This window comes from Halictus rubicundus, chromosome 12 (genome assembly GCF_050948215.1).
Source record: "Halictus rubicundus isolate RS-2024b chromosome 12, iyHalRubi1_principal, whole genome shotgun sequence".
In the NCBI taxonomy this organism is placed as follows: domain Eukaryota; kingdom Metazoa; phylum Arthropoda; class Insecta; order Hymenoptera; family Halictidae; genus Halictus; species Halictus rubicundus.
The window spans coordinates 8,775,149-8,797,253 of record NC_135160.1 but is presented as its reverse complement, the minus strand read 5'-3'; the positions used below and the strand labels follow the sequence as shown (position 1 = coordinate 8,797,253).

The 22,105-nt window shown below is 45.2% G+C and overlaps 1 protein-coding gene across 2 annotated transcripts in view; it reads left to right on the top strand.

Moving 5' to 3' along the window:
• The first annotated feature begins 90 nt into the window (after window positions 1-90).
• The window catches only part of LOC143359737 (uncharacterized), a 76,364-nt gene continuing 54,349 nt past the window's right edge, over window positions 91-22,105 (top strand). For both annotated transcript variants that reach the window (XM_076797913.1, XM_076797912.1), the window contains exons 1-2: window positions 91-316; window positions 6,640-7,391. In XM_076797913.1, the coding sequence (XP_076654028.1) occupies window positions 7,246-7,391 (146 nt within the window). In that variant the 5' untranslated portion in view covers window positions 91-316; window positions 6,640-7,245. The remainder of the gene's footprint in view (window positions 317-6,639; window positions 7,392-22,105) is intronic.

The following is a 22,105-nucleotide window of genomic DNA, read 5'->3' as shown; positions in this document are numbered from 1 at the left end:
TCACTTCTGCAATTGCACCCTTCGGCGTCGACCCACGAGCCAATAGGAAGCGTCCTTTCGACCGCCGGCAGGTGGCGCGGCAACGTTGCACACCGAGCAGGAACCGAGACGCGTCAGTTCACAGACGACCTCCGTTCCGTCGAATGTGAGGAAGTTATTCTTTTGTCTGTGGAAAAATTTTCGGCGTTGTCGTATCGGAGGCTTGTCCGTTGATCCGCGTACTCCGAGGGGCTAGCTTTGTGTGATCATGAAAAGTGTGAGAATGTGCGAGATCGGCTAGCACCAACGTCGAATAAAGGACAAGTCGGAGACGAGAGTGAGTACGGGCATTCGGGGGAGAGCTCTCCACGGCTTTTCACCTATATGCTTCTTTTTCGGAGGCGGGCGTCGCGTATCGTCGTCGTTTGATAATCTCTCGCGATCCTTGTCCGCGAATCCCGTCGGCATCCGGGCGCCGTCTTTCGCTCTCGCGAATTCTGACAGATTCTTGCGAGGGGGATAGGAGGGAAGAGGGGGTAGAGAGCTCGTGCACACGGTCGCTAAACGTCAACGGGAAGACGAAAGGAGAGAGAGGTTATAAAGTCAGGACGGAAGAGTGCCCCTGCACCTGCTACTGTAAGACGATAGTTTTCGTGTTATCTATGGAGCATCGTAACGTTGCTTCGCTCATTCTATCCCTTCCTCTCCCTCTCCCTCTCTTTCTCCCTCGGGATTGGTTCCTCGTCTCTTTCGGTGCATCGCGTCTGTGCCTCAGACTCCGTTTCGAAAGATCTTGTAACGTGTGAACCTGTTAACCGAATGATTTTTCGGCGATAAACATCTATCTGCGTACAGAATCGATATCTGAGCCGCGTTAAAGCCCAGCACAATAGAACTTGTGCTATCGTCGATTAATATTGCCGTTCAACGGAAGATTGGATAGGTAAATAAATAGAAGATAAGGTCGGGTATAAACGACGAGTTATCTCGTCTTCCCGGTTAATAGGTTAACGACGTGTTGTCTCGTTCGCTTTTTCCAAGAGAGAAAAAACGCGTGGTGCACTCGCGATTAGGGCTGTTTCGTTGAGTATCGTTCGCTATCGATAAAATCGTTTGTCTCTCGCGGGGAGGAGTTGCCGAGAGTGCGGTCGCGGGGTGTGTTATCGACATCGCGGGCTCGTATCCGTTCGGTTCTGTCATCGGGGAACGGACTCGAACCGATGAAAACGATATATCGCGTAATTTTATCTTTAGAAGAGCTCAATGTCAGTTTCGAAAATGTCATCGCCGATTATTCACGAGTCATTTCTAGCCGAGCCGCCGCGTTCCTTCGCTCGGCCTAGGCTCGAAATAAACAATCGCGAGACCGTTTTCAAACGCGCCTAACCGTTTTTTTTTCGCGGTTTTTCGCCGCGTACTCGCCGAGAGGTTAGCTCTCTGCCGCGTGAACTATTCGAAGCTGAATCAAATCCTATTTCAGATAGTAAATAATTTTATTTGAAATTGTACGCGCCCCAAAAAGTTTTGAAAATAGTATTTTATTTGAATTGTAGAACAACGGTTATTTAAAAAAAATTTCCTAGCTCTGGAACTATCGAACGTTGTAGAAGCCGGTGCGATACTTAACCAGTTAGCTGGACTGATCTTTCAATTAGAAGACGATCTAAGCATCCGTTTCGCAAAAATTGGTTTAACCTATTGTTTTCACAGTGGCGAGCATAGTTCAGATCGGTGTAGACACGATAAGGGGGGGGGGGGGGGAAGAAGATGCAAAGTGTTTTCTTCGATAGGTCAGTTTGAAAATTGAGAATTATTTTCGGTGACATTGTTGTTATCTGAAAGGTAGGGCAAAGAAAACAACGGGTTCCGACAATTGTTTTGTTTTATATTTTTGTTCGAGTTCGAACAAGGGGACTCGACGTATTGGTGTTTGTTTTGAGGTTAGAGTCGTTGCTTGGTCCACCGTATCGCGTCATATGGCCCCATCCCGTAGATACGGAACACGGTATATACACGTGACGGTGTAACTTGTTAATCAGGGACGACGAGTTAATTCGTCGTTTAATAGCACTTCTGCGAGCCGCGGGAACATAATAGAATATTCAAAATTACGCCAGCATCTTGGATGTCTACGTATCGATGGTTTTCTTTTAGCGGCACGAAGTTGGCGCTGTATCTTCGGACGTTTTCCCGCCTTCCTCTGTTCGAATCGATAAAAATCTGTGCTTCGATCGCCGTGCGAATCGATAGTGATGTCGGAAGTATCGAAACAACTTGGATTTGTCGCGAGTTGAGTGCCACGGACGTTTTGATTCATTTCTGTGAGTGTGTTTGAACGGATCAAATGGAAACCGTGAACGAAGGATTAAGTAATTGAATCGTTCAGTTGGTGCAAGGATAATGATACGCAAACTATTATGTGTTCGATAAAGTCGCGGGACTCGTTCCTAAGGTAGCCGATTTACGAAACCGGAGTTTCTTTCAATGGTGTTCCGTGAACGATTAAGAAATCGTTTCGTTCGTATTTCGACTGCCTCGGATTATTGCGAAATTATTCGCTCGATAAAATATCTACGAACTCGTAGAGCCGCGATTGGTCAGGATCGAAATTCGTAGAAAGCTTGGCGGTTCGAGAGTGAAACATTGTGAATAACCTGTTCGTAGTTATACCTCTTTGCACGGTTTTCTTCCGAAGTCCTTCCGAACCGCGATTAATTGGACGCGAATATTTAAATTGCTCGGCTCTTCAAGGACGAATTGTTCAGGTAACTCGGTTTCTGGTTCATTAATATTTATGTTGCTTCATTTGACGGGGATTGAAACCGACCGAAAGATCAAATTAATTAAGAAAGTGTGTAATAAAAATGGCGCCTGTATATTCGATTTTAATATAGAACGGAAGTTGTGAAGAATATTCACTAGACACATAGTTGAAAATAGGTATCGATGATTATAAAAAATATTCAGTTTTAAACAAATCAGAATTGTATCACTGCTGAACAGAACAGATTGGATAGGTGAATAAACAAAGATGGTGTCCATGCGTGTGACCATCGAATAAAATAAATCCGTATTATAGTACTGGCAAGCAGAACATTTGATAGGTAAATAAACAAACATGGCGGTCCTGCATGCGACCACCAGATGTCAAATCTAATAAAAATTTATAGAAATATTCGTTGAATAAACGGACGAATGTTTATACGAGACTGTACACAAAGCTCCGAAGAAATAAATCGAAAACTTCGATAATACTGAACATACTGAATAATTACGTGTTGATTGGACTCGAAGGGATAAATTAAGCTTAAACTAAAATCAACAAGAGACTTCGGCAATAATTCCGAAAAGGTTGATCAACCTAATTACAGTGGGAGTACCAATTACTCTGCCTATATTAATCGTAGATACTTTTAAAGCGTAATGAATATTAAAAAAGAGATATTAAATATTTTTCATTAAAATCAGTTAATGTCATATATCTCTTTTTTAGTGTTTATTATGTTTTAATAATGTGATTGCCCCACAGTAATCGGGTCCCTACCTGTATCGAGTAAATACGGGACCGTTGGGTGTCAACATCAAACCAAAATCGCATGTGCTTAACACTTTGACTGCTAAACTAGAAACCTAAAAAATTCCATAAAATCAAAGTGTTATTCAATGAAATAAAAATTGAAAAAAATTAAATGTATGATATTGAGTAGTTCTCCAACTTTCTCGCATTTCACAGATCCTAATTAAATTTGGTACAATGAATATATTAACGTAAAAATTCATTTTAAAACCTGAACCAATAATTCCGTCACCCACATATGGGTGATTTGGCAGTCAACGTGTTAAACAGAGGGATGAAACGAGTTCTGCGCGCGTTCAAATCGTGTCGAAACGCGCGGCCGTGGTGCTTCAAACGTGAAACGCAATGTACACGTTTGCTGCGACGCGTATCCTTGAGGAGGTTGCGTATCTGTCGCAATAAACCACAATCTCGGTCGTAAAGGTACACGGACGGTGGCATCGACAACAGTTGACCGAATTCATAATCAGCGGGGACACGGTTTGCGAGGAAACTGCGGCGAACAAAGCTGGCGGATGTGGATGACGAGGGTTTCATTATCATACTCGAATAATCCATAGACTGCGAAAGCTTTGAATTGTTTCGCCGATCGATTTTATCTGCGTGAATCATCGATAAGGCGGCCATTTCAGAAAAAATTGCGATTTCTCGCAAGAAAGACCGAAGGAAATCGGAAACGAACACTTTTCGGAGGCTCTCGTTATCTTATCGCGAAAAACGTCAAATTGCCCCCCCCCCTCCTCCCCCGCAACACCTATAAATATTCTAACGCTACTCCAACACCTATTAGTACAATTTTACTGCTCGAAGTGTCGGCCACGCGTTTCTTTTTTAATTTTTATTGTCCCGTTCGGTTAGAGTACGTACATAGATAGCAACCGAGCGATATAACATTGTGGACAAAGGTGTACTGAAAAGTTGTGCGGAACTGAGAAACTGCCACGCGATATTAATCTCGGAGGATTAGTTCAACGACTGGTAAGATAGTACCGGAAGAAAATGATCAAGATCTTTGTAAACACGGGCATTACAGCGCGGTTTGTGTTCCTCCATCGTGTCCGGAATCGTTCGGTTGTTTGACGTTCCAATTAATATCGTACGAACATGTTCGCGGAACTTGTTAGCACTCGCCTACCATAGCGGTTACTTAATCCTGCATACTTAACCTTCCGCAAAAATGACGCACTATTTTGCTGTTTCTTTGTAAGGTATATCTTGTGGGATAAAATTAGTTCGGCGGAACGAAACACCTTGGCGGTACCTTAAGAGGGTACCTGAACACTTCATCCACCGGAAGTATTGAAATAGTCAAATGTGCACTCAATTTTTGGCAATTCAACTAAAACTCAATATCTGTTGCGTTGGGAATAACAGAAACGCTAATATATCTACACGGGAGCGGTCTTAAAATATATTTAAAAAAATAAATACAGCTGTAAACGGACCTAAGCATCGTTAATATAGTTATAAGAAACATCCGTGGCCATGGGTCATAGATTTAAAAAAATTGTACAATATTCTTCGGTAGATTTGCATTAATTATCTAGGGTCATTGGGAACTAAAGGTTTTGTCGAAGAATTGTTCAGCAATTTCGTTCGCAGAGCAACAAATTGTCTCGCGACGTAATTTCTTTCGAGATTACCATACGAAAGAAGCTTAATAATCTTCTTTCGGGCCGAACTCATTAAAGAGCTTATTAACGGGCTTCCGGTGGCTAAAGTGCTAACAGAGGAACGCGAGTTAATACGTTTATCTTCGTTCACGTGGGTATCGAAGGCCGGGGGAGGCAATCGGAACAGGTTAACAAACTTTTTCGCGCCGCTTCGACCCAGATTTGCAAAAAGTCCGTCGAGCTCTTCGACCTGTTAACTTTCGGTTGATATGTATTTGGATTAGGATCGACGGGGAGGACGCGTTCCGAAATTTCTGTTTGGATATACGTGGTTAATGAAGCTCCGGACAGCATCGTTAACTCGACGGAAACGATCCGGAGGGTTAAAGGCGATGCGTTCGGACCCTGGGTTGCGCACCCTCTCTGCACCTTTTGCACCCTGTGCACTGCTCGCGCAGCGACACGCCGAGTTATTTTGTGTCAATGATCAGGCGATTCATGAAAGAGTGGCTGGTCGAGGGCTGTTAATAATTTGCTCGTCGAGTGGAAACGGTTCTAGAGCCTCCGTGTCGCTACGGTCACCTAGTTTACGGGCTCGAAACACGACTCCAGGAAGAGCCTCGTTCGTTCCCGCTCGCGTTTCCACGCGCAATTGGCCTTTTCCAAACTGTTCGCCCGTTCAAACATCTAAACCGCAATTTCTTTACGTTCGTCGAAATCGGGTCTGATTTGCTGATTTTCTTCGTTAAATTTTGTGTGATTTTGCTATCTTCTGTGGATTCTAGAAGGATCCACAAGGTAGTACACAGTGCTCCCTCGATTAACACGTATGAAGGAGGAACGTTGCATTTGTTGACAGTAGACCTGCCTAATACAAAACGCGACTGATGCTTTGAAGTTGATTAAAAAATTGATCGTAAAAGAAAAAATCAGAAAATAGCGATTTAGACACATTCGGTAGATCTAGAAAAGTGTTTGGTAGGGAACGTAAGGTCGTGACTTCTCGAAAGTTGTTGACATATCCATGTCGAGTCAATTTCAACATTTAGCATACTGCTCTCCAGGGTGCAGGGTGAAACGCGTTGAGCATTTTCTGATCGTTCGGTCGACGAATTAAGCTCTCTCTGGTCAGCGCCCGTTGATCCGGAACGTGAGCAGGGTACGCTCTCCGAGTGAATCACCGTGTTGTTCGCGAGCAGCTGAAGTGTTAGCGAAAAAGTTAGGATAATTTCCTTCCCCCCTCTGGAAAGGTCAGCCATCCTGAGGCAGAAAGGGGGACGTCGGAAGTTTCGAAAGCGGGGGAACGAAACGGTAGCGCTCTCGATAGATCGTCGTCTTTGCCATCTTTCGCCTTAGTATTACCCCGCGACCGTAATCGAACGTTCGTAAACACGGGTTCTCGCGTAATAAGCCGCCGAGAGTCTCTCCAGTTTTTTTTTTGTGTGACTGAAACGCCGGTTTAATTTGCAGTCTCGTCGGCGAGGATGATGGCGTGCTACGGTAATTGCTGTATCTGAGCGTCTCTAGACAGAGATAGAGAAAGAGGGCGAGAGAGTGAGAGAAAGAGAGGGACACGTGTTTGCTAGAGAAAGAGAGACAGGGAACATGTTGTCGGCGAGGCGTCGAACGAGATCTGGTCAGCGGACAGCAATCGTTCAAGTTCGTCTCTCGAGATCGCTCAGATCGTAGAAGATCGCTCAGATTAGCGCAAGATCGAGGAAGATAGTCCGAGATAGATCGAGGAAGACAGCCCTAGGGATAGTCCTCGGCGAAGAGCCACGAAGCCAGGATCTGCAAAGGATTATCGTCCCTCGGTTCTCTAACAACGAAGAGGTTCGGATTTGCTGGAGCTGCCTTGTAGCCGGGTAGAAACGGAAGAGAGAATATTTTGGTAACTGTTAGCGGACGATTTAGCAGACCGGGATCAAGGTGTCGGTTGGGATCGCCGCGATCCACGTGGATGCCAGCGATCCTCGCGCGACCTCGCGTCCACCACGACAGAGGATCGGTAGTTTTCGTCGAGTCGTTGCTCGTTGTGAAACGTCGGTCAAAGTGAAGTGTCCGGGTCTCGGTGAGATGGCCTTCATGATGAAGAAGAAGAAGTACAAATTCTCTGTGGAGGTGGGCCTGGAGGAGCTGACCGCCGTGCCGTTCGTGAACGCGGTGCTGTTCGCGAAACTCCGGCTCCTGGACGGTGGATCGTTCGTCGATCATTCTACGAGGTAAGAGATCATTTGTTCTTTGTAACCTTTCCATCTATTTCAGCAACCGTTGTCCAGCAAAAACGGAGAAGTATCGATTCGGTTGTTCTCTGTTGCTGAATCATCTAGCATCGTTAGCTGTTGATAGACTCGGCTGTATACAGTTTTCCTTCGTTGCAAGACGATGGCGCGGGGGGTGGTTTTCGACGTATTGTGGATGAGAGTACCTATTCCGTTTGGCATTGTTCTCGAGCGGGCCGAGAGTTTGTGGGTCCCATAAAAAGGATAGAATACGATTCTCGTTAGGGCGCTAACGGCGGACAACTTGAAAAGAAAGAGAGGGGATAGAGATTGTCTTGTTGCGAAAAAAAAACATCGTCAAAAGAAAACTGTAGATCTTGTAATATCGTATTGTTCTTGGAAAGTATTTTTGCATCTCAAATGTACTTAGCCGGCGATTATTTCCTACTTTTTGAAGGCAGATGATTCATGGCTAAGGATTTTTTAATCGCTCCTTCAACAACAATTTCGCTTAGCAATTTCAATAGCAATTGGAATTATTGCATTAAATACGAGAAGCCTCCTTTTGGTGCAGCAGAATGATTGAAAACCCTATTAATAGGCTTACGGTAGATTCAATGAGTCGGAAAATATATAACGATACCCTTAAAAACTTTTAATGGTTTCACAGTTTCATGATTGACCTATTCATTTTTGTCATAGCCGCATAAAGTCCGCAGTCTAATGATCAATAGCCTGTGGCTTTTTTTGCATTTATGGCAAGAGTGACTAGGTGAAATTGAAAACGCGATTAAAGAGTGTTAGAATATCGACATATTATTTACATCGTGATACAATTATTAACGGAAGTAATAAATGTCTGTACAGGCTCTGTATCCTTGCAATTGATGAACAGAATTTTACATAATATCCGCAGTCTAGATGATGGACGTCATGTACCATTGATACTTCTCTACCACTACAGCAACGAAGAATGAGCCGAAGGTTTCGTGATCGTTCAGGCGAACCAAGTTCCGCATAAGTTCGATGATTTATCTGCAGTCCTGCGGGAACTCGAACTTCTGATGGAAATAAGAACGGCGTGAAAGTGTGTGCGGTGAATTTTTTAATTCCCGGCTAATTGAGATCGCGTGTCTGTTCTCGTCCACGGCTCGTTAGAATTACGTTTATTAAAGCATGGCTCGCGTACTACGTCCGCTTTGATTCGTACGGGACGCTCGATTTCGTGAGAACGAAAGTTTCCTGCGAGCTACACGGGCGCTCTGGATCATCGCCTCTTGTAAAATGAAATACGAGCTTCCAGCACAACGTAGAATTTTGAAAAACGCCCCCCTCTCTCACCATAGATTCGTCGATGTCGGTAGATTCAACCTCTTTGACGATGATACTGTGGATAAGCTGAGTTTTGCACAAGTAGAACTAGCATTATATAAAATTTTAAAAGTCTTTCTTGCTTTTGCGACTCGTACAGAATTTTCAAACCATAAGGAACGCTCTTAATAGCGTTGAAAAATATTTCTCTTGGCCAGGACGCGGAGCTGAACTTGGAACTAATTAATGATTGTACTCTTTATGCAAACTAAAGACGTATGTACATCGATTGTAAGAAACAGGAGCGGCACAAACACGTATTTCTTCACTGAATAATTTTAACAACTCGCAAACAGTATAATTACTCGCCGATTTTTGCCACCGTAAAATCCGCAGTCTAACGGTTAGATCGTTATGCAAATCTCGTCTTCTTTCACAAAGCTGCAAGTTCTTGCATCGACCAAAGCGTTTCGCGCAATAATAACGCAATCGATAAGCGAGAACAACAACCCTGAATAAATAATACTAACCGAAAAATGCCAGAGCATTCCCGAAACGAACAATGTCTCTTTAATATTAATTCAATGGAACGTCGGATATTCAATAGAATTTTTATTTGGGCTCCCGCAAAAGAGCCCCTGACTTCTCTCAGCCAGGTGATTGTACCTGGAGTTTTACGTCTCCGAATAAACGTCCGCAGTCCGATTATGAATTCGTGCTTTACCCTGCAAACGGCGTAGAATTTTTCCGACTTCCCTCGTTTCCTTTTCCCAAGTTTACGAGCAGACTCCGTGTATCGTTTCACGAGCAGATAAAATTAAACGGTTATGGTCGCGGACGGGAGCGGACCACCGCGGATTCTGTTTGCTGTCCGACGCATCCGCGCCGAATTCGAACGTCGAACTCGGTTCAAAGAACTTCGTTTCTTGGTAGATCGTTCGAGAATCCTCGTGAAGCTCGGAAAGTGACGCCATAAAGACGTCCAGAGCAGTGTCGCCAGATGAGGGGAAAAAGTTACCCCCTCTCTGCCAGTACCGGCGTCATGTGACCGGATGCATGGGGGAATAGCGCGGTAGAAAGGGAAGTTAGAGTGGGGGAACAAGTCTTGATCTGGCGACTTCCCCCACGCTTCCGCCATAGCACGGTCACGTGACGCGTTTCGCCTCTGTCGCGCATGTGTCACAACGTCACGTGACGTAAGGCGGTTCTGGCAGGGAGAGGGTAATTTTTCCCCTCTATTCGTGCTCCCTCCCCTCATCTGGCGACTCTGCCGCAATAATGGGTGTCAGTGTTGGGTCCTATTCAGTTCGACGTTATAATGCCTTTATAGTTTCGTATTCGAAGAATTTATTTTGAGGAATGAAACCGCGCGTTCAGGTCTTATCGCCGGCGAATTAATCGGAATGCGAAGGGTCAATTGGCGGGATTTTCAGTCGAATAGATGGCGAATGGTTGTCCCGGCGGCGAAAGGGGATCGATAAACCTTTCGTCGTTCCAAGAGCAACGCGTTTACGCATTCCGGCCGCGTGCCCGCTATAAACGCGCGCGCCAGCTGCGGGTACAGATATTTCGCAGCACTCGCAGATCACCCTGGCCCGGATATTCGCTAATATTCTTGGAAGCCGATCCTCTCGGAACGCCACCAATCCGCGATCGAATCCTTCACGGCGCTAATAGCTTCCCGGGAGAGACGGGGCGAAGTCGTTGTTTCCGACTCTGAGCTTTTTCCGCGAAATTTCCGGCGGTGTCCGCAATCGTCCGCGTCTCTCTTCCCCATTGTTTCCCGGAACTCGGGACTTTCCTCCTCGAACGAACGAGTTTTCCGCGTTCGAGATACACACCGCTGGCGGGCTCCCTGACGTCACATTGTTTCCTCGCAATTAACCGGGTTTCGCGGACTCCGCTTCTTTCGAAAGATCCCGTGTACTTTTTCGGGTATCCAGCTTTTAATTTGTTTGACAAATTTGTTATATCTCGTTGCTGATATATAGCAGAATTTTTATAGATTTTTTATTTTTTGGGATAATTAAGAGTTAATTTATGCGTTGGTACTCGAGTTGAGCAGAGGTTCATTTTTGTTGCTAATGATTTTTTAGACAATATTTTAATTCTTCCGTCTGCAAATTGTCAGAATTCGAATTTTGTATAATGTTTGATAGCAATGCGCAGTTTCCGTTATTGTTAGTCCAGTGAAAATTTTGAAAGAAGTTATATCAATCTTTCAAGATTTTTTTTTCTACGGAGAAATGGTACTTTGTTTTTTACTACGGGGTTTTGACGAGGTTGGAATGAATTGAGCGTCCCAAGAAGACGAACAGCGTCGAAAGCGTCGGGAAACAAAGCGATCGATAAGCGATCAATGGATCGAGCGAATTGCCAATGCGATTTCGTTGAGTCGTAGATACCTGTAGCTGATTCCCTGGCATCCGGTCAGGTGTTGCGAGGCAACAGTTGGCTAATCGTTGGATCGTTCGATGACGTTCCTTTCCGCGAGCACTAAAGAGAACAATAGTTTACGCGAAACTCGTCGCAGTTCCTCGTCGGACGATCCTGTACAATGGAATTGTGCGCGAGCGTCTTTTAAATTGCAACGATCAGTAATTCAGGGAAACGACGCAAGAAACACTGAGCCTTGATACTTCTAGCCTCGAGACAATTTATTCGTTAACCATTTTCCATAGCCTATAGTCCAAGCAATAAACTTTTCAATCTTGGAGTCGGAAAACGTGGGGAATAATTTTCCTGTACCACAGAAATGTTCTATATTCTATTCGAACCAGCTTCGAGTCTATAGGGGTTGATGAGGATGGGAAGCAACTTCTTGATGATACTAGGTTTTCCAAATGTTCTAAACGAATCTGGAACTTGCAACACGATTTATTACGCTTAACGAATTTCATTCAGCAGAAATGACCTGAACCAATCAAATCAATCGTATTACAAAAAACTTAAAAATTGTTATTCGCCGACGTGTTATACCCGTAACAACAGTGCTTCATTTCGCGATAGCCTGAAAATTGTGAGACAATTACCACCATAATTGACCACTCAAGAGCACATAAATGGTGGAAAATTAGAACCTATGCAGTCGGAGCACCGAAGTGCGTTCTCTCAATGTTTTGACTCGCGATCGATGCATCGATCGCGAGGGTCCTGTTGTTCTTCGTGGTCCTCGTGTTCCCCGAGGATCGATAAACCGGGGTTCGAGTTCCCGGGGTATTTACATTGAACCGACACCGAGGCTTCCTTCGTCGAGCGGAATATAACGCGGCCGCCGCACGTGTGGCGAGCTGCACGCGACATAAATTCCAACCGCGGTCCGCGGTAAAACCGTTTCGATCGTGGCAAGACCGTTCGGACTTTCTCGGCTGAAAGACCGAAGACTCTCGAGCAGACCGGTAAAAATGATCTAATTGTCGATAATTTCGTTTAACGCGTCCCACGATTTAATTTCGATTTTTCCGGCCGGGACGTACCGCCGCGAAAATGCTCTTTGACATTCAACTTCGGATCCGACTGGTACACAACCCGGTTCAAACTCTGTTAATCAAAGCTGAAGCCGTTGGAGCTAGTTACGTAATTTCCCTATGGGGCAATCGGTTTATTCATGCCGGTAACGTAAAATTACAGAGTTCTGGAGTCGCGAAGTTCTTCGACAGTGTTTTCAGCATCGTCTTGGCTCTCGAAGGTTTTCTTTTGTAGGAAGTTTTCAAAATGCTTGAACAAGAGGTAGTTAGCTGTTGATTGACGAGCTAGAGTTTTCATAATCGAACACGATCAACTTTCAGTGTGCATTATTCGCGAAACGTGTCGTATAGCATTGTCTTTTAACGAATTGGTACTTGTTCGATGAATCAGGCTTGAATAAACTGCTGAACAAAGGCACAATTTTGCACGCATTTTATGCACTTGTTGACCTCGGATTTTGTTTAAAGTCTCTGCATCCCTAGTTTCACTGGATGTTAATAGTAAGGGGTTAAAGGAGATAGGTTCCTGTTGGTGCGAGTCGTTTTCCTTCGTTTTTCGTGCAGAATATCTTTGCGACAGCAGACTGTACAAGCGAGAAATTAGCACAGTCTAGCCGATTTTTCCAAGTTCAGCTTTATCAATAATCCGTTGGCACGGAATCGATGGGATCCGCTAGGCGAATGAGTCACGTTGCAGGCTGTATTGTTCTCGGTCGCGCACGCTTTCAGCGTCTTCTTCTCGTCGGTTAGGAGGCAGGGAATACCGGAAGCTCTCTGGACCGGTGCCAGAACGGTTCTCCGTTAGCGGTGATCTTATTATTTCGCGATCGGTATTCGCGAGACCCTCCACCGTGGAGCCAACTTCCTAGTAGTCGAGTTTTCCCCTCGCGGAATTAGAATTCCTAGGACTCCGACAGGCCGCCCCATGCCGGGAACTCGAGCTTTTCCAGAGCCGAGAAAAACTTCTGCGAAACGTTGAATTTATTAGGCTACGCGAGGCGCCGTTTTGTAACTGTGAGATGGTGTCCGTAGCGCCGGACTTTAGGGGATGGTTACGTGAACTGGAAGCATGCGAAGGACATAAATCGTCTCCGTTTCTAGTGTGTTCATTTTATTTATGGAGGACATTGACGTATATATATTGAAGTATATATAGAATTTTATATTTGTCGTTATCTGTTGTGATTTGTTATCGTTTATCAGGTAGCTGACCAGGGGTGAGTCATTCGGATGATTAATGTATTGTTACAAATTGTTTCTGGAAGAGTTACGATAGTGCTGTCGGGAGAAAGTATTGTGCAACTTGATTTCTGTGGTTTCAGGTTCTAATAAAGGTAAAATTTATGTGGGAGGACTTCTTGGTAGGCGTGGCTTCGTTGCTCTCGATTTTCCAGTGTACAGAGCGATCTCTTATTACATTTTATCCGAAGTGATGTTTCACGGAAGTTGTATCAAAGAAAGAGATACAAGACTATGTACTTCGTCTACTCTCTGTGAAGTAGGCGTGGTCTCCTATAAGTGGGCGTGGTGTTACAGCTCCCAAGTGTCAACAGAGCCCGAATACAGTCCCACAGGTGGTCCCCTCTATCAAACCCGATCCTCCCGGAGCACCTGCACTATTTACATTGACCTGACCCATTATCTCCGGAACCAGCAGCGTCCCTGTAATCTCTCTAGCTACTTTTCCGATCGTAAACCAACCGAGCAGCTTGCTGCCCGGAATATCGAGCGTCCAAGAAATTGGCCGTAGCTGGTCGTCGTCTTCGCGGAACGGGTTTAATCGACGGGCAACCGTGGTCGGTTCTAATTAGCAATTTCCCGTGGTGGCCGGCAGCCGAAGCGCCCGTTCGCCGAGACCGCGAGACGGCTCAGATCGATCCCGGGCCGACCTTCCGCTAAATTTCTCCCGGCGGATGGTATTCCGGGGCGGATCGGGAACTCCCGTCGTGAAAGTTTTCGCGCGCGCGCGAGCGAGCTGATTCGACCTTCGGCGAAGGACCTTCGACAACTGGGTTACGGAGGAGCAAGGGCGGGACACACGTTTCGCCGCGCGTGTGCGCGCTTCTCCACGTCCGTGTTACGATAAGGGAGACACACGGAAACTGGATCGAAAAGCGGAAAATACAACGGGGAAAGAAGAGTACCCGGTTAGCCCACGCTGGTCTCTCCCTTCGTTGGTTTTCCTCTTTATCTTCCCGTCGACTCTCGCGCCAGATGAAAATGCACACACGCCGGCCGCCGCCGCGGGTGCGTTGCAACGCAACTCTGTTGCACCGTGCTGACGCGCATCGCTACTCTCGACGTGGAAACGGTGCACGGCGTAACGTCATCCTGGAGAAACACGATTCGGTCGGATATCTGTGTCAGCGAGAACGATTTAAGTTTCTACGAGATTTCTCCCCGGTCGCCGTACCCTTCTCGGGTTCGATCGCGTCGCTGTGAATATGTACGTACTCCCGTTGACGAAACTCGCTCGGGATGCTGACGGATCGATGGGATGCCGAGAGAGGATCGCGGAAGTCGTTCATCACGGTTGATCGGACGGTTCAGTGACTGTTTTTCGGCGAGGGAGAGAACCGGCCCAATTAGCCGGCGTGTTACGACTGTTTTCGAGCTTGGATTCGCCGGGAGAGCTATTCTTGGTCCAGGCTAGAACACGTTTCTGATAAGGAGAGCGGAATTCGGGATACGTTGACTTGAGTGGTCTTCGGTGATTGATTTTCAAAGGTTCTACAGTTTAGGCCATTATCATATAGTTTACAATTGTTAGATAAATCGGCGTATATTTTTGCGGTGGTTTCCAGTGTTAGATGCTCAGGAAATATTTAAGGAATTACTACAGAGTTCAGACTAATTGTTAGGTGTTCCGTGGATCTCCTATAAAGACCAATGATTTTAATAAAAAAATAAATTCTGTGTAGATGGTAATTACAGACTCCAGAGTTATCGGATGCGCGCGATTCTCGACGATTCTCGAGAGCGCACTCGCTGCGGTTCTGAATTTTAATCAACTCCCAACCACGACGTTGAAACTGGTTATCGCGTAGGCGCGATCCGCGTCGAGGGAAATATACTCGCACAATAAATTAATTAGCAGCGGGGCCTTCCCCGATTCGTAGCGCGCCGGTTGCAATCCGATCGAGACTCTGTGCACCGATTCAAGGTGAGGAACGAGCATGGTCGTCGTCGGTTTCCTCGAGACCGTTCCGCCTTGAACCATGACCTTCCTGCGGAATCGGGGCTCGCCGAATAAGGGACTCGAAACGAACCGTGTCGCGTCACGAGAACCCGCTGCGAGATCATGGCGATAGCGATTGCTATTGTGGGAGGACGACGGTGTCGGCACGGGAAAGCTTTTGCCACGGCATTCATGGGCTCTGATTTACTATTTCGCGAGGTCCCAGAATGCCCTATCTTGGCCTCCGACGTTCTGCGATTTCCCTTAGTTTGTCGCCCGCTGCCGGAAACTGCAGTTGCGCTAACTGCGGACGGTGGATTTTATGGCACATTTGCATTTTTCTTTTTAGTCCGTCGACGCTATTTTAAATCGCCGTACCACTTTCTTCGTGGCTGCAATGACTTGGCTTGGATGTCCTTCGTTCCTAATGTCCTTTTTAATAATTTTCTAAAAGAACAAGTAATTGGATAATTGCAAAAGTTCGTACCCTATTCTCAGAATCCACAAGATCTTATTTAAAGAACCACGCAGTTTTTGCGAAAAAGAAATTCACCAGTTTCTAAAATGTCGGGTGACAACTGTAGAAAATGGTGGTGACTGGAGAGTTACGTTTTTAAGAAATAAATTCCTGGGGACACAGAAAGCGACGCAAAATTCATACAGAACATAATCAGTATAGAGTCGTACACTCGCTATGCAAAACAGGGGATGCAACCCTAAATGTACAACTCTTACTAAACATCGTCTCTAAACGAAACTTTGTGTGCACGAACACGCACTCGGTTCTGCCGCTTACGATATGCAAATTAGGAAGCAGGAAAAGGGAAAGGAGGGTGACGAAGGTGAGGAAGGTCGGCGGAAAATAGCCTAATCACGTGGGAGAAGCACGCGAGAGAGGCTGCAGAAAGAAAGTCCTCTAATATTAAACAGAGAAAGAGAGAGGGAGAGAGGAAAAGCGAGTTAGAAACCGCGTAAACTTTTTTTTCGCGAAAGGAGCACAATTCGATGGAGTCGTCGAATTAGAGAAATCTCTCTCTCTCTCTCTCTGGTCATCATCCGGTTGATCCTGAGGATCTCGAAAGCGCGCGCATACGTATATCGTCGCGATGAAAAGCGACAGTGGGAATCGTCGAGAGAGAAACCCGATTCTCCTGCCACCGATACCTGTGTAGAAAGTACGCGTTAATTTGTTCTCGTCCTGATTCACGGGCCTCGAAAATCGTCGGAGAGCAGGGGGGGGGGGGGGGGGAGATGATAGATGAGAGGCCAGAAGAAATCTGGCGAACGTGTGAACCGGTCGAATTGAATTCAATGGGATTGATGCGGATCGTTTCGGTATAAGCAGCCTGTTACAATGGCAAACAAAGTTTTAAATGCTAATAGAATTGTTCAAATTTTACGGAATTTTGACACGAGTGAAAAATGAATAGGAGAAAGTAGCCGAAGGATCGGCGCGTAAGTTGATTTAATTTACTATTTACAGGGAATTATATTCCCACTTGTAACATTGTATTTTAAAGAACGTTTCCGTAACTCTTTTATTCAACGCTCTTCCATTTAATAATTTACTTTGATTTTGTGGAATCAATTTCAAACCCCGTGATTGATCTCCCAACAGACTTGTCAGAAATACACTACCATAACTTGGTAAATAGTAAATATTTCTAAATCAAAAAATTATGAGATACTCTCTGAAACAAGCTCCTTTAAACGCGCTAAGATTTTTAGAAAAAGTTCTTGCAGTATCCGAGAAAAAAATTCCCAATGATCCCCTTCCCTCGGGCTCCGGATTGATAAAAATTGCTCTAAGAAAAACGATTCTCCAAGTAGCTGAAATTTTTCAATAATTTTGAAAAATTGTACGTTCGTCTATCGTCATCTTCTTCGCGTCTGGTCAATGCGATTCCATAATCTCACGAACAAAAATTGTAATGCTGCATCAAATCGAACAATCGCTTACCTATACGCTTCGTCTATTGTCATCGAGGCACAGGAAGAACTTGAAATCTTTAATCCTGGTATAAAACAAAGTACTAGAGAACTAAATGTATTAACGAGGCCAGGGAACTCACGGGCGAAAGAGCTTTCTCTAAAATGTAGAAGTCGCGTTCGCATCGTAAACCTCGGCTGAACAGAAGTTCGAGCGTTTCCAGCACACCGTGCGACTCCGGCTCGAAGAGAGACGGATATCGGCGAGAAACACTTTGAGATAGGGGGGTCCGGGAGGTTGGAAGAGGGCACCACGATAATGGACAATGTCCTGTCGTCCGGTGTCCCGGGCATGGAAGCGAGAGTGAGCAACGCGGAGGACCTGACACCGCTTCAATGTGTCGTGATGAGGAAACACCCGATTACAACGCTCCGGCTGTGCCCCGAGCCGCAGAATATTTCTGCGTGTATCCACGGGAACGATTATGTCGATACTCGTGTCGCCATTGGATCGTATAACCGTGCACATATTTACCGAGAGAGAGAGAGAGAGAAAGAGAGAGACACGGGGTGAAGAAGAGAGGGCACGAGCCAGTCCCTCGCGTTCTCTCCCTTTCTCTCTTTGTCGCTTCGCTCTGTTAGGGTCGGGACCAGATATACAGGGGGATCCTGCGTGTGTCACGAGAAGCTCACCCTGATTTTTATCGACGAAGAGTCCGAGGGCTGCACAAGTGTCTTCGTCGCTTCACACCGACGCTCTTTAATCATCGTTTATGCGAGCCGAAACCGACCCCTCAATTATTAACACTGGTTTTGGTTGCTGTCTACCCTGGCTTTTATTCATACATTATTTAGTGGTGATCCTTCTTATCGAATCCATTTAAACGAGGTCTATTAAATCACAATTTCGTTGCTAGAATATATTTGTCGTGAAATGCTTGGCCCGTTGTAGGATATTTTTGATAAAATGCACAATAGAGTTGAGCAGTTTTAGGAATGCATAGCAGTAGCGTCAAAGAAGCTTCGAATTTTGCAGCAACCGTAAGAGTAACTGGCTGTAGTAAATACTAAATTTGACGCTGAAAGGCCACGCGGATAGTTACGAAATTCCAAGCGACGTAACTCCCGTCAAACCAGTTCCGAAACTCGAGCAAAAATTACGGGAGCGCCTTGTCGAAACCCGGGCCCTGTTGTCAGGCCCTCAGGGTGGGCCAGTTTCGAGCCTGTTCTGTCCTTTTCTCTTCCTCTCCCCCGGGACCGATCGGAGGACGTTAAAAACGTATCCGCGCGTTAACGTTTTATAGATCGTACGCGTTTAGTGTCGCCTCCAGTCGAATGGCAACTTGTGGAGCACCTAAGGCTTTCGTTTACACCTGCATCGTGGAAATAAGGCCGCGAATTAGCCTGTTCCAGTGGAAATAAAATGCGAAAATGCGGATTCGAGTTTCCTGGAGAAAATTGGTGCAGCTTCGACGAAATTGTTGGAACTTGAGAGAAAATGGATGACTTTTTTCCGGGTATAAACAATTGGTAAAGAATTATGATTTTTATTGAGGATACTGAGCAATGTTTTACCTTCGTGTTCATATTTTTTTTTTGTTAGTTAAAGTTGCTAAACGGTGGAGTTGTACAATATTGTGTAAGTTAAGGTCGGGGTAAAAACGTTAACAAATTGTTGTACCAGCTTGATATTTGGAAATTTTTTTCCATGAAGAAAAATTGTAAAAAGTTGAAATATTTTTAGCAAAGCATCCACGATTTTCTTAGTTTCAAAAAATTGTTTACCCGTCTGTCTATTTTCGTCCTTCCTGCATCACGCCCACGCGACTTCATATCGCCACGACCAAAAACAGTCGTGCTTATGCAACACGGAGCAAATCGTTCGTCCGTGCGCCGCCTCGCTGGATCGATTACAATGCGGCGTTTTCAGAAACAGAAACGCAACAAGAATCGTCCGTGCACGGACTCGCGAGCCGTCCTTTGGCCCGTTGTTTTTGTCGCTGGCTCTCGCGTTTGTTCAAACCAGAGCGTCGGTGAAATTTCGCGCGTCGGAACGGCACGCGCCAGCGCGTTCTGCACGGTTCCGAGCGCTGAAACTCGAAACGGTGAAATCGGGATTAACCTATTGCGCGGAGAGCTGTTCTCCCGATCGTTCCCGCAGCTTTTCCGCGCAACAGATTCTCCGTTACGACGAATGCCGAGTAACGAATCGATCGGAATTACCGCACGCCACCGAGGAAATCTGTTTTAGAAAATTCTTCCAGTAGCCGCCTACGTTGGTGAAAGAATTAAGGACATTGCTACATTAGTCTCAACTCACAAAGTCGTTAAAGGAAGAAAGCAGTTTCTATTTAACCGGCAATTTTTCTGGCAATCGATGCGGAACTATTTAATTTTGCATAACGACCCGCAGTCTACTTATCGAGCAAGTGATCAAACATTTTAGAGCAGCAGATTAGAGGTACTCTCATTAACATTTTAATCGTCAATTTACATACCGATAACGCAGTTGTTCGTCGAAATTTAAGCAGCCATTTTTCTGCAAATGTTTTATCAGCATCCGCGAATTGCAACGGGAGATCGGATCTTTACGCGTTTACTGAATTGTTCATGAGAGCAGCAGTGAAATTTTGATCGTATTTCCATATTTTTACGATCGCAGTAAAACTGGCACCTAAAATAAAGTAATACCAACTTTTCTTTTATCAGATGTTCATGCAATTTTCTGTTTGCGCAGTTCATTTTCTAAAAATTTAATTGGTGGACACATCCGTTTCGCCAAATTAAAAATATTATCAGACTGCGGATTTTAGGCATTTATGACAAAACTGCATAGGTGAAACATAAAATTAAAAAAAAAACCGAAGAATTTAAGAATGTGGTTACATTATTTTTTAGTTTTTAAGGCGATTTGCAATACTAAATTTACCTAAATATAAGTGGTGGTGTCAGTCGCTCAAAATCCGCAACGGAGTTCCGAAATTTTCGCTTTTTTCCCCGGGCAAATTGCTGGAATCCCGCGGAATTTTGATAGTGACCGGCTCACCGGTAAACGGTTCATTTCCTCGACGATAATCGGCGCGCATGACGGCCGCGGCGAGTCCATCCTCGAATTATCTAATGCGCCGGACGATGTGTTCGTGGCCGAGACATTAATCATGATGATCGTAACGGTCAACACCGGTTAACTATCGTTGACACTGTCCTCAGGAAATCACGTGTCCGTCGCAGGGGCACGGGGGGAGAAGACGTGCTCGGTCAGTTGGCCGAATCGGATAAGGAGCCCACGATCTGCGTGGGTGGTCCTTTCGTTCGATCGTTTGAAATTCCGCGGCTGCGCGAGCCTCGCACCCCATAGTCATTTCGCTGTTTTATTCAGGTTCCCCGCTTCCCTGTAGATTCGTGAAAATCTGAACAAAATCTCTGTCTATTATACATTATTGATTGTACTGCGGATTTTACGCATTCGCGACGAGAATGAATCGCTGCAATTTCAAACAGTGAAAATATAAAACGAATTTATCATCACTACGTCATCTATAGACAGCGGATATTCATGCGAAATAAACATTTTATACCTGAATTCCAATTGGAACAGAAATTTATTTGCTTTGTTAACCAACAACCAAAATTTTCTACGGTGTTCAATGATGTTGCATTTTACAGTTTCAGTGCGAGAACGTGAAAATCTACAATAATTGCTTATCTACGAAAATATTAAAGTTACCCGGTTATTGGAATAAGCGTTCACAAAGTATTTTTAAATTCTTCTAACACTTTAAATTACACCCACTAGTTTTTGTTAGAAATATTTAATAAGAATTTTTAAATTATTGAGGAAAGGAAGGAATTTTGATTAGGTTTTTGTCCGTAGGCGGGTCTATTGCAGGGACTTGCGTTCAATTTATTTCGTGGAATGAACGTTTTCGGACGAATTCCACCTGTTTTATGGAAACAGCCCACCACGCGACGACTCGGGGGTGGAAAGCGTGGGTGGGACACTAGCCTAGATTTCTTGCCGGCGCGATTTCATTCCGAGTGGCACCGACGGAAGTGTTGTGCGTCGACTGGCCGAGTTGGCAGGATACTTTATCGGCGGACACCTCGATCGATCCGATCCGCCCCGGTCCGAAGAATCGCCCCTACAACCCTCCGAGGACACCGGTGTCTCTTTCTACTTCCTCGTTTCGTTCTTTCCCCCCTTTGCGGCTCACGCGCGTTTCTTCCTCTGACGCTTCCAGTCTTCGCTGGAAATCGAGACCTCGTTATTATTACAGCACGTACGTGACCACTATTTTATCATCTCCGCGATTGTAGACTGAGGAATCTGCGGTGCGTGGATCGTTTTGAAAGTTGTCATTGGTTTACTCCGAAATTCCTTTCATATTTTAGAAGGGTGAGTTATTAGGACAGATTTCAAAACGAATTTTCAATTAAAATCTGTGAAATGCGAGAATGTGATATTCTGAAGAATATTTAACCTTCCAGTTTTTTGTTTCATTGAGTCGCTTCGATTGTATGGAATTGTTGAGGTTTCTCAATAGCTCCAATTTTATCTATCAATCTATTCCATTCTTCAGAATCTGAATGACGAAATCTGCCGAATATAATTCTGTCGAGTTCAAAGAGCTTGCTCGCTGATCAACAACAAAACGTTCGACGTGGAACACGCGCTCGCGGAGACGGAACAGGTGTAGAGGAATCAGAATAGAGCGGCCGCGCGCGCACACACACGTGCACCGAAAATAGCTTCTCGTTTTCATTTAAATACCGGTTTCCCGCGCGAGTCGCGTTCGGACGAAACGTGCTCCGCGAAACGCGACGAGGAG